Source organism: Plectropomus leopardus, chromosome 5 (genome assembly GCF_026936395.1).
Source record: "Plectropomus leopardus strain MGB_pleo_1.0 chromosome 5, ASM2693639v1, whole genome shotgun sequence".
Taxonomy (NCBI): domain Eukaryota; kingdom Metazoa; phylum Chordata; class Actinopteri; order Perciformes; family Serranidae; genus Plectropomus; species Plectropomus leopardus.
Genome location: NC_142180.1, coordinates 33,099,346 through 33,111,686, shown reverse-complemented (window position 1 = coordinate 33,111,686; position 12,341 = coordinate 33,099,346). Strand labels below are relative to the sequence as shown.

General features: G+C 36.8%; 1 protein-coding gene across 1 annotated transcript in view; it reads left to right on the top strand.

Moving 5' to 3' along the window:
- The first annotated feature begins 7,810 nt into the window (after positions 1 to 7,810).
- sh3rf1 (SH3 domain containing ring finger 1) overlaps positions 7,811 to 12,341 on the top strand; it is a 50,584-nt gene continuing 46,053 nt past the window's right edge. Inside the window, exons 1-2 of the mRNA XM_088077997.1 lie at positions 7,811 to 8,111; positions 9,824 to 10,323. Coding sequence (XP_087934123.1) covers positions 9,943 to 10,323 — 381 coding nt within the window. The 5' untranslated portion in view covers positions 7,811 to 8,111; positions 9,824 to 9,942. The remainder of the gene's footprint in view (positions 8,112 to 9,823; positions 10,324 to 12,341) is intronic.

Genomic DNA, 12,341 nt, shown 5'->3' with positions numbered 1-12,341 from the left:
GGGTCTGATAACATTATGAGGAGGATCCCAACAGTGAAAGACCTTTTTTTAAAAGATTATTTTTGGGGGGATTTTAACCTTTAATAACAAAACTGCTATCAATTGACAGGAAATGTGGGAGAGAGAGGGGGAATGACACGGAGCAAAGGGCTTCAAGTTGGAAACGGACCCGGGCTGCTGCAAAGGCTTCCACATATGGGGCACACACTCGGCCAGGTGAGCTTGAGGTGGCCCTTTTTGATAAAAAGACCCTTTTTGTTCATGAGAAACAGTCCTTAAATCATTATCGCCACACTCACCAGACATTTTACAAAAAACAGTAATTTGAGCGACAGCCTTTTTTAAAAATCTAACTGGGTGAATTAGAGGTTTATTTCAACCAAACCAGAGTTGGTGATTGTTCTAACAGCAGAAACACAAACCAAGAGGCCTTCTGTGACTTAAATTTTGTCTCTGCCAACCTTAAATGAAGTGTGTTTTATGAGGCTAAAGTTACTTTTTCTTTACATGGAGTCTGGTGGCTTTGGTGATGGTGATTTCAGGGCAGTTTCTGGATCAGGATCTTATAACACAAAGGTCTATCTTTGTAGGGATCCTTTCTATAACATTTTCAGACACTTAGAATAATAATCTCACAAGCACGTTTATTGGATGTAAATTGACGATGCCAATTTTCTCGATTGGTTACATTTGTAGCCTGTTCGCAGCCTCTGTCTCGCTCAATCCTGGACTAATTTTTTTAAAAATGTTATTCCCATTAGTTGCTTGGACACCAAAAGGTGGGAAAACAGTGTCCATATTAAAAAAAAATATGTTGATGTTACCCTTTAAGAGTCTAAAATAAAATATGAAGGTCTTAAAATCGCTCTGCTTTTCATGGTTATCAGACTGCTGCCGCACGGGTGAGTACACAAGACTATTTTCATCCCCAGCCCTTCCACAGACCACTAACCCCTCTGTCAGCTAGCAAGATTTAAATTTGTAGTCGCAATCCCTGTGGAATAATACAACAAGAGCCACCAGTGTCACGTGGCTGTCACATCAGCCACGTCTGATTTAGTGTAACAGGAGAAGAGGGTGTGATTCCTCTGAGGTGGAGCTTAACCATGTAACTGACTGTAGCATCCTCCCGAAAAGAATAAACAAACTTATTTGATAATCTGGATTTGTAGCCTTTCTTAACTTAAATACTTAAATTATTCAAAAATCTGTAATTGTTTCCTTCTTTTAGACCCTTTGAAACCTGGACCAACATCAGATGTTTTGTGCTGCTTTCAGACACTTTTCACAAACCTTTGAAGCCTAAAAAAATGGGTTTTGATTTCTGTCAAAAACACGGGAAAAGGCAATCAGCAACATAGCATGAAATGTCCTGCGAACTGCAAAAAAAAAAATTGTAAATGGTGACAAGAAAATGACCTGAAAATCAGCTTTTTTAAAAAATAAGATATATAATATAAATATATATAAAACATATATATTATAATATATATGGTATAAATAAATAGTCAATAGATAAATAAAGTTTAATTAAAAGCCAAAGTAAAAACTTTTTTAAGATTATGTATTTGATTACATTGTAAATATGTGTTGTATGGGATCTAAATAAATAAATAAAATGCTATAGTAATAATAAAATAAATAAATAAAATAATATACTCAAACTGTAAATAAGAGATAAATGAATGGAGAACAGCACACAGTAAAATAATAAATAAATATTAAAATATAAAAAAATATGATTATATAGGGAGCATTAAAACTGTGATAGATAAATAGAGTTCAATTAAAAGTCATTTCTGAAAAGTTTTTTTTAAGCTAGTAAAAGTTTTTTTAAAGTTATGCATTTGATTACATTATACATATGTGGTGAATGGGATCTAAATAAATAAATAAATACAATTACAATAGTCATAATAAAAAATAAATACGTTTTTAAAGGTTATGCATTTGATTACATTGTAAATATGTTGTATGGGTTCTGGCTGACTCTGGTCTTTCTTGCTCTCCACTTTAACTTTATTTTGGCTGTTAGTCAGAGGACGGACAGAAATAGCACTTAAAGCTGGTGTACGCCGTGAACTACACAGAGCACTTCATTCAATATTTATGCTGCGTTGTGTTTGTTGTTCCATTTCGGATTCGGTCATTCTGTTTTATGTCCTGCTCCGTGGCTTTTATTATGCATGGGTGGTGGTTTTATCTCAGCAGTGATTTGCATTTTTCTTGTTTAGAGGCATGTAGAGTACATGAAGGTAAGCAGCTGTCAAACCATGCTAACAGCATGAAAGGCTATGAAAATGCTTATGGCTTTCTTTCCAGGATTTAATGAGGAAATTACATTATAGGTAAATGTGGAATTTATTTAAGTATATTTACTCAAACACTGTAGGGGAGAACAGGGTCAGTTGTCACACTTTTTACTTTAATCTCAATCCCTCATTAACTGTATCCTTAATATATTATTATGTGAAATGAGAGTCTAAAGTGTCAGGTAGGAACAGAGTGACCTGACTTTCCTTTAGCTTATTCTGTTCAAAAGTTATGGACCCTCAATTACGTACCCTTTGAACCCTGGAGCGACATCACTTTTGTTGTGCTGCTTTCAAGAAGTGACTCAAAAAATAATCAAGAAAATTGTAAAAAAAAAAAAAAAAAAAGTACAAGACATTTACCTGAAAATTAGGAAAAATAAAGAAAGTTAAGACACAATAAAACAAAAAAGAGTAAATACAAACGGTGCCCATGAATTATAATATGCAGGTTAGGGTTAGGGTTAGGGTTGTAATTATAATAAATTATGATAATTATAATTATAAATATAGTTTTTCTAAACTTTTTTCTTTTTCCCCTAGACATTTTTCCCTAACTTTTCAAGTATTTTTTATTGGTACTCGTACAATTACAACTTTTTTCTCATAAAATTACGTAGTCTTGTAATATTAAGAGTTTATTATCATAATATTACTATTTTTTTCCCTCAAAATATTATGGCTATTTTCTCAAATATTCCAACTTTTTTCTTGTAATATTAAAAGCTTATTATCATAATAATACTACTTTTTTTCTCCAGATATGATTATTTTTCCAAAATATTACAGCTTTATTCTTGTAATATTAAGAGATTATTATCATAATATTGCTACTTTTCCTCTCAAACTATTAGGACTACTTTCTTATAATATTCTGACTTTATTCTCAAAGTCTCAAAATGTTTTTTTTTTCCATCAATGTGCCCCTAAAAAGTCGTATTGCTTGTTAGTTGCAATCTACAACCTCTCTGCTAGATAACACTAAATCCCTCACACACCTTTAAATAAAGAACCTGAATACTTATTCCACCGCTGTTTATAGGCTCATTTTGGAGTCAGAATATAGATATTAAACTTTTTTCACTTTTACATCGGCCAACTGAGAGTTTTGTTTTTGATTTGCTAAAATAGACTCGGTGTCTGGGCCTGTGGCGGTTCACTAGTTAAACATAAAAGAAAGACATTAATAGCTTCAGTTCATTTGCATAAACAGAGCAACAGACCTCTTCAGTTCTTTGTTCAGGATTTCTGTTAGATATGATAACAATGCTAAAATTAGAGCGGGCTATGTGGAAAAAACAAAAACATCAGAATAGGTTACAGTCTCACACACTCTAACCCATTGTCTCTGCTTGACATTATACTTGGTAAGAAATTAATTAAATTCTCGGTTTGAATCTTCCATAAGGTCTGTGGCTGCCTTGATCCCGGCTCTCAAAGGGAAGAAATCACCCCACAGAGAAATATACGCACTGAACCGTTATCAGGCTGCATTCATTGACATTCAGCTGCGGTCCCTAATCTAATTTGAAAGCAGGTTGCCTGCGGCTGAGTTAGTAAGTTTGAAAGCCTTATCAAAGTAATACAAATGGAGATCACTGGATGAGTGTCCTGATCTTAATAGCATATTAAGCCCTTGAGATTCTGGTCTGGTTTCAGTTAAGACATCATTGTTTTTAAAAAAGTGAATTATTGTATTGTCTTCTTGTGAACAGCAGCTCTGCGCTCTGCTTTTTAAAAATGGTCTCTGGTATTCGCTGCATTTCAGCGTATCTTGGAGCGTCTATTTACAGTAATGGACTGTACGAGAGGGGAAATATTTCTGTCAAGGTTCATCCATTCCTGGAAATTGGGACATATGTCTTGTCATGTCCTCTCCCGCTTCCCTTGTCCCCATTTATAGGCTGTAACACAGCTGTCACCTCTATCACATAAGTGTGTGTGTGTGTGTGTGTGTGCATGCTGTGATTTTGATCTTTGCCTTCAGGTGCAGTCATTAAGAAAGATTATTGCCTTTTTTAAAGTCGACTAATCATTCGTGCCGCCGCTCTGAATAACATTAAGTAATGTCTGCTGAAGTCTTTTCACAAAACAACACTGAATGTGTGCAGCATGTGGTAAAACATGGGGGTCACGCAGAAAAGGAGGGCAGGGGCCATTGTCTCAGCCGAGGTGGAGGGGCGGACTCGCTGCCTCCTCACGGCGAGGAAATATGACCTGAGGGCTCCTGAGGGCTCCTGCCGGCCCCCACGGGATCACATGTGACAGAGGAGATCCACCTCCATATAAATCTCCTTTATTGCTCTTTTCTTCCTCCCCTTCATCTCTCCGTCTTGCTCAAGATGCAATGTCCTCCGAATGAGATAAAAATAAATCACATGTTTATTGTCAGGCTGTGTCTCACTCGCTCTCCTCTCCCTCAAATGTGCCTTTGCTGTGAAGGTTATTGGGAGTCAAAGGTCTATACCAAAATGTACTTTTTTGTAATAAAAGCAGCACGTTTGGAAAAGTGCTCACTCTCTCCCTGTGGGGCTTTTTTCTATTTTTATATTGGCCAATGACAGTTTGCTTTTCCCTCAAAAAAAGGTAAAGGATAGAACAATCCAAAGCAAGGCTCTTTGTTTGTTGCAACTTATATTTCAAAAAAGATTTTTGTTTTTTAAAAATTAAAAAAATAAATTTAAACAACAAATTAACCATTTGAAACTTGAACAAATTGCCTTGACTTCTTTTTAAAACAAACATGGGAGGAAGGCAATGAAAACTGTAATAAGTTTTACAAAAATAATAGTATGGTAAAATAACAACAGGATACCGGCAACTGTAACAGCCTGCAGTTTGATTTTACTGGAACTTTTGACTTGTAATTTCATGTAGTACATGAAAATAACATATAATTTTTTTCAAGCAGGACTCAAGCTAATATAGCATCAACATCCTGTATAATAAGTAGTAGATTGTAACTACGTACATATACTCAAGTACTGTACTTGAGTACTTTACTACATTCCAGAGGGAAATAATGTACTTTTTTTACTTAACTATATTCATCTGAAAGCTTTAGTTACTTTACAAGTTAAGAGTTTTGCGTAAAAAGCAAAAGAAAAGTTTTATAATATATGATTTTTTTTTAAAATTTTATAAATTTAACTACCCAACAGTTAGTGTAAATGCATGATTTTTGAAATTTATTTCATTTTTCTGGATTGGGTACTTTTACTTGTAGCACTTTGAGTACATGTTCCCGATTATATGTGCACACTTTTACTTGAGTAACATTTTTAATGCATGATTTTTATTTCTAACAAAGTATTTTTAGTGTGGTATCAGCACTTTTAATTAAACAGAGGATCTGATTACTTCCTTCATCACTGTGTATGTGTGACTTAAACTAAAAGCTTTCTCTCACTATAAAATCCTGTAAAATGTGACCACCAGATGTCCCTATTTACTCTCCAGTACACATTGAGCTTCAGTATGTTGCAAAAATTATAGTAAAATAATATCTTTCAGAGTAAGAAATAGTCTATTTATTGGTATCTGTTATATCAACAGGACAGAGCACATCTCTTTGTTGTATCTGAGTGTGAGAAGATTGTAACTGAGCCGAAAATGCTGCAGAAAGGCATCAGAAAAACATCCACATTTTGCAGATAATTTAAGTAGCTATTCCATTTAACTAAACTGTCAAGGGTGATGGCTTTCAGCTAACCGCGTTACATGTCCATGGCCAAATAATGACATGAAAAACAAGTTATTTTCCACCCCGCCTGTGAAAAGATGCTGTTATTTGACACATCATTACATACCATTAGACTATTCAGTTCACGCCCGTTTGACAACGCTGGACGCCGCCTTCAGGGCCGCCTCGGAAATTTGGGTCACCCACTGTGGAGGTGCTCAGCAGGAGTCAGCTTTCAGGTAATATTGGAATTAAATAATAATAGGGGAGACTGGGGAAGGGTTCAACATGGGACAGGTGAAACAACTTTATTAAATAATTTAAAGAATTACATAATTTTATATTAACCTTGTTATTGTAATTGTTCATTATTAAGTAGTAAGCCATTTTTGTTTATCAAACACTAATAAATAAATTAACTAAGAGAAGAAATTTATTCCAAGAGCGAGGAAGAGGGTGACAGACAGAGGGGTTACCCACAAGCAAAACTCGATAACTGTTATTTGATAATAAATAAATACTAATATAATATTATTGTTTAAATAAATATGATAAAATTGTTGTACTACAATGAATATCTTTTAGCAAACAATGCTTATAGACAAAATGTTAAAGAAATAATAAAACTGAATGTGTTTTTAAGATGTTGCAAACATCCCTGCGTCAAATAAATATTGTGTAATCAAATTAATATTGTGAATGATATGTTATATGTAATCATGTTTAAATGGTACGGGCACAAACCAGACAGATGTAAGTTTACACATAAAAATTTGGTTGGTGTTTTTCAAATAGTCTCTGAGTTACAGGATATTCAAACAGGTGTTACAACAGGTATTTAATCTAAGTGTGTGCCCCCATCGAAAACAGTCTTTCCCCCCTCAGTGGTTAGGGTTGGTGGGGGCACAGGTGCACAGGGACTGGGTGAAAATAATTCAAGTTTTCCGTATAAAACCAAATATGGTTATTTCTGACTAAAATAAAATAAAATAAAATAAAATAAAATAAAATAAAATAAAATAAAATAAAATAAAATAAAATGAAGGGTTTGATCGAAATGCTAAGGAGAGGCAGTTATGTAGCTCTCATAATTCTTTGACAAAATTCTTGGTAGGTTATATATTTGTGGCTTTATTAGTCTATCAATTTTTTTTTTTTTGTTGCATTTTTTAATTAATTATTGTATCAATTACTTACACGGTGGACGCTTATATTTCCAAATGTTACAGTTCTATTTTATTTTTTTTTTTAATTTTCTAATTTTTTTGCTCAAACTTAGTTTGGTGATAAAACCATAAAATGATAAGTATTGTAAGTACCAAACCATAAAACAACGAGGGTTTGATGAGGGTCACACATACTGACGGGGAAACAGTCTTATCTTAATTCACTGTGGTGTGTATGTTTATATGCATGCATGCATGTATGTATGTATGCGTATATATATACACACACACACATATATATATATATATATAATTTTCTTTTCATTTGACCTATGGACCTGAGTCTGTAATAAAGTTTTGAACTGAATTGAAATAGACATAATTCTTTGAAAAAATTCTTGTTAGGTTATATATTTGTGGCTTTATTAGTCAATTGTTTTTTGTTTTTTTTTTACATTTTTTAATGAATTATTGTATCAATTACTTACACGGTGGACGCTTATATTTGCAGATGTTACAGTTCTTTTTTATTTTTTAATTTTCTATTTTTTTTGCTCATTTGTGCACATTTACTACTTGACCCCCCCGCCCCGTGGGATGGTCCCGTTTCCGGACAGCCCCTGAAGCCGTCACACGCCCTCCCCCTCTCCGCTTGTTTCCAGCAGCTCCGTCCAGCAGAAACACAAGTAGCGGACTAGCATGGCGCTCGGTGCGGTCGGAGTTCCGTTGTCTCGCTCGTGTCCTTTTCATGTTAGGTTTAACTCTTGTATCTGACAAAAGTATATTTATACTACACGCTGTACACCTCAAAAGAAAACCTTTCCTGGAGGAGCAGCGGTATTTTGTCCGGCGGATAAGTGGCTGCTTTATTCCAGATAGCTTGCTAACTAGCAAGAAAGCAAAAATTGGGAGATACGAGGCAACAAGAGGAGGAGTCCTGTTTTGGAAGAGGTAAAGCTCAATTGAATTTAGTTAGCGAATGCTTTTAAAGTGTTATAAATCATTTGGTATCGTTTGAGAAGTTGTAAAACAATGTATTTTTACAGTACAAAAGCTGTAAAAACTTCTAATTGTTACTTTAAAAGGTGCAACATTAAAAGTAGCGCCCTCGCTAACGAGCGATGTTTGCTAGCAAACTTACTTTAAATTTGCACATTAGTTGTTTTAATTCCTCGCGTTGCCGATAAAACAGCAATACGCTGTCGTAAAAAGTCACATAAGTACCAGTACACGTTTTTCATGCTACGTGTTACGTAATATTGACATTTTTTTCCTCCGGAGTAGCGTTTTCTACTATCGCTGTACAAGCTCGTGTTTTATTGGAGAAATGTCGTCTTGTGATGTCAACATCTATAAAACAGGTTGCATCAGGCAGATTTGGTGATGGTATTTTGGTTAATAAGTAGACAAAGTGAGTTTGTGACATTTAAGATGGATTTCTCTGCATGTTAAATCACAGCCTTTTCACTGTTGAACAGGTTTGGAAATTAACTCTTTTTTTTCCACCTGCCACTGTGGCTGCTAGACACCCTTACCATTGTTTTTTGGCTTCAAGTGAAGCAAATTTAACACCCATTTCTGTTGTCATTGAGATTTTTACCAGATTAACATTTTACTATCAACATAAAAGTTTGGGTTTTATCAGAAGACATGTAAAGAAATGTCTTTTTGTGATGTCAGGCTGATTTGGTTGCAGTATTTTCATTAATCAACAGACAAAGTTTGTAACAGTTAAGATGAATTTATCAGCATGTTTTCACTCTTGAAAGACAAATCACAGACTTTCACAGTTGACCAGGTTTGAAAATTAACTTTTTTTGTCCACCTGTCAATGTGGCTGGTGGATACCGAAATCTAGATTACCATTGTTTTATGGCTGCAAGTAAAGCAAATTCAGCAGCTGCTTCCGTTGTCATTGACATTTTTACCAGATGAACATTATACAATCTGTGTACAAGCTTGTGTTTTATCAGAGAAATGTCTTGTGATTTCAGCATCTATAAAACAGGTTGCATCAGGTTGATTTGGTTGCAATATTTTTTATTACTCAACTGACAAAGTGAGATGGCAAGATTTTTGTAGATTTCTCTGCATGATTTTTGCTCTTGAAAGACAAATCAAAGTCGTTCACAGTTGACCAGATTTGGAAATTAACTTTTTGTCCACCTGCCACTGTGGCAGGTGGATACCAAAATCTATCAGCTATTCATTAGATAACCCCCGTTACTTTTGCCTGGAAAATGATGCAAATTTAGCAGCCACTTGCTTTTCTACCAGTATTTGGCTGGCAGCTATTGACCATACAAGTTGCAGGATCCAACATCACAGTTTCCAGGTGTAATTATCTTCTGTTGAGTAAATCAGGTTAACATGGCCTTCAATCCCCTTCCACGTCACTCACGTCACTCTGACACCCAACAGAATAGTAGCTTCGTGTATTGCCAGTGTTGTCAGCTCATCATCACTTAGCTGCAAATCACTGTGGCATGAATGTGTCAGTTTTTTCAGTGTGACAGCTGAAATGTAAGATTTCCAGAGCTCAACGAATGACGCCACACGTGACAGTTTCAGCCATATGTGATGTCTTTTATATGCTTAGTAACCATGACCTATTTCCTGTGTCCACAATTAGTTAATTTGCATGTGTCGACCCTGTTTTATAGCTGATGCAGATGCCATGGCCACAGCCGAGGTATGGGAGTGACGTGACAGCACTGGTCCTGCATCCGAACCAAAACCTCATCATGTTTTTCTGCTGAAGTAGTGGCAGAGCACACAGAGAATGGACGAGTCAGTGTTGTTGGATTTGCTTGAGTGCCCTGTTTGTCTGGAGCGTCTGGATGCCTCTGCGAAGGTCCTTCCCTGTCAGCACACCTTCTGCCGCCGATGTCTCCAGGGCATCCTAGGCTCACGTGGAGAGCTGCGCTGCCCAGAGTGCCGGACGTTGGTGGAGTGTGCCGTAGATGAACTCCCCAGCAACATCCTTCTCGTGCGCCTGTTGGACGGCATCAAGCAGCGGCCCCGAAGGGCTGGCCCAGGGGCAGGAGTCTGCACAAATGGTACGTCTGGAGCCGTGGCCAGAGCACACAGCAGTGGATCCAGGGACCAGGGCACCCCAGGAGCACAACCCCAACGAGCTCAAGCTAAGAGCACCCTCGTACGGGTTAGTATACTCACTGTGACTGCACATGGATCAGTGAGCACGAATCTGTGTTTCCCATTGTTAGGGTCAAGCTGAAACAAAACAGAGAAAATCTGTGTGGATTAAAAGCAGCATGTTGCATTACTGGCGCTCTAATCTTTGCTGCGGATTAACTGTTATCATGGTGATCCGAAAGCCAGCCAGTTGACTAGCAGCCCAACATTACTAATGGCAGTGATTGAGAACAGTTAACAGTTGTGCCAACAAATGATTCTGCTCTCTGTGCCGACGGCAGCCGGGCTTTTCCCATCAGAAAGGATCTCAGTTTTGTCTCAGTTGCTGATAATGCCAAATGCAGAAGTCTTTCTTGCACTTGAGATCTCTGCTGTATTGTGGCTTGTGAATGTACGTGAGAAACGCAGGGCGGGACTAGAGTGTGGTTGTTCAATCTCTAGTGCTGAAAGGAGTTGTAAGGTATAGTTAGAGAAGCAGAAGAAAATTGTGAAATGTTGGGGCCCTGTGTTTCAGCAGTTTCATTCAAATAGAAAACAGGGAGAGAAGTGAGCTTTCCAACGGAGTGAATTGGGAAGAAATGCCTTAGATTCCTCTTTCTGTAAGCCCAAGGAAACATGGATTGATTTTAATGTGTCAGTTTTTTTTGTCCTAGTGATTATGTAAAAACATAAAGCAGGTGCTAAGGCTCACAGGTGTCATGGCATGTATTGCTGTTGTGTTTTTGTGGCTTTTCATTGTCATTTCTTGAACCTGTACCTTTAAAAAAAAAAAAAGCTCTTTTCTTTATCTTTCACACTCCTCCCTGGGAAAGTAAACAGTCAGTTTGTTATTCCTGCTATGAATAATAAAACTCAAAATCACACTTAGACTTCCTCTAAGCAGCCCAGATTGTTTTGTCTGGATTCATAGGAAAAAATAGCAATATTTTATTAAAAAAAAATAGTAGATAATGCAGTCTTTATCAAGATTTTTAACATTTCATGCTGTAAATATATCTAAATGACACTTACAGAGAACCCCTGTAGTGAGTCTTTAAATCCAAAAAATCTGCACCTCCGTCTCAGAAGTCAGTTTTTTTTAAAAAGGTTTCCTGAAATAAGGTATTTGTTTAACACGAAGTGAAGAGATTTTCACGTTTTGTTCTATGACAGAAAATACGTCAGTAAATACCCCACTCACAAACTTCAAAGCCTAAATGTGTCTTAAAAAAGGTGATTGCCAACAAGTGGCTAAATGAGACAGCCTCATAGCATTGGTGACGCATCCACAGTGTAGTTCTTCTATAGCCTAACATAAGGTTTTTACTTCTGGCAATTACATTTAGGCTTTAAAAATCCTGAAAGTGGTGTTACACATTTGTTTACCACAGAGCTAATTTTCCTCAGTGATCCAAAATCCAATTAAAAAAAACCCAGTGGCTTTTTGACGAGGGATCCAGGGCCACGCTAACATCCGTGTCGGCTGACAGAAAAACGTCGTCCCGGGGCACTCTATAGGAGCACATAGTGTTTGTGACGACTCCAAAAAAATGTGAGCGAACATAATAGCAAACTGCAAAAAATGTGGAAAACCTGCGGGCCCCTCTCTGAGCACCTCTGGTCTCCACGTACGGAGGATAAGGTAGATGAAAAGATGTCAAGGTCTTGTGTAGAATCATTGGAATGTCAAAGAGCTGATAATGTGTCTGCCTAGCCATGCAGGTACGAAGATCAGAGGCCTCGCTGTAAAATCGCTACTGGGGGACCCGCCTCATTTGCCGTGGTATCACTTCAGAGGACTCGTGCTCATTTCAAAGCTGTTTGTGCATTGTGGAATTTCCCTCGGTTCTGAAAAGCCTGTTTGTTTGAGATAAAGAGGTGGACACTTGAGACTGCCACATTATTTCACCTCTGTTATGTTTTTTTTAAAAAAGATTGGCAGTTGATTATAATCCCTCAGTGTAGGCACGGAGGGTACAATCCTCCTCCATGCACACACAGCGTGTGAAAGCGTTTTGTCTGAGTCTTACAATTTTGGAGTGTATT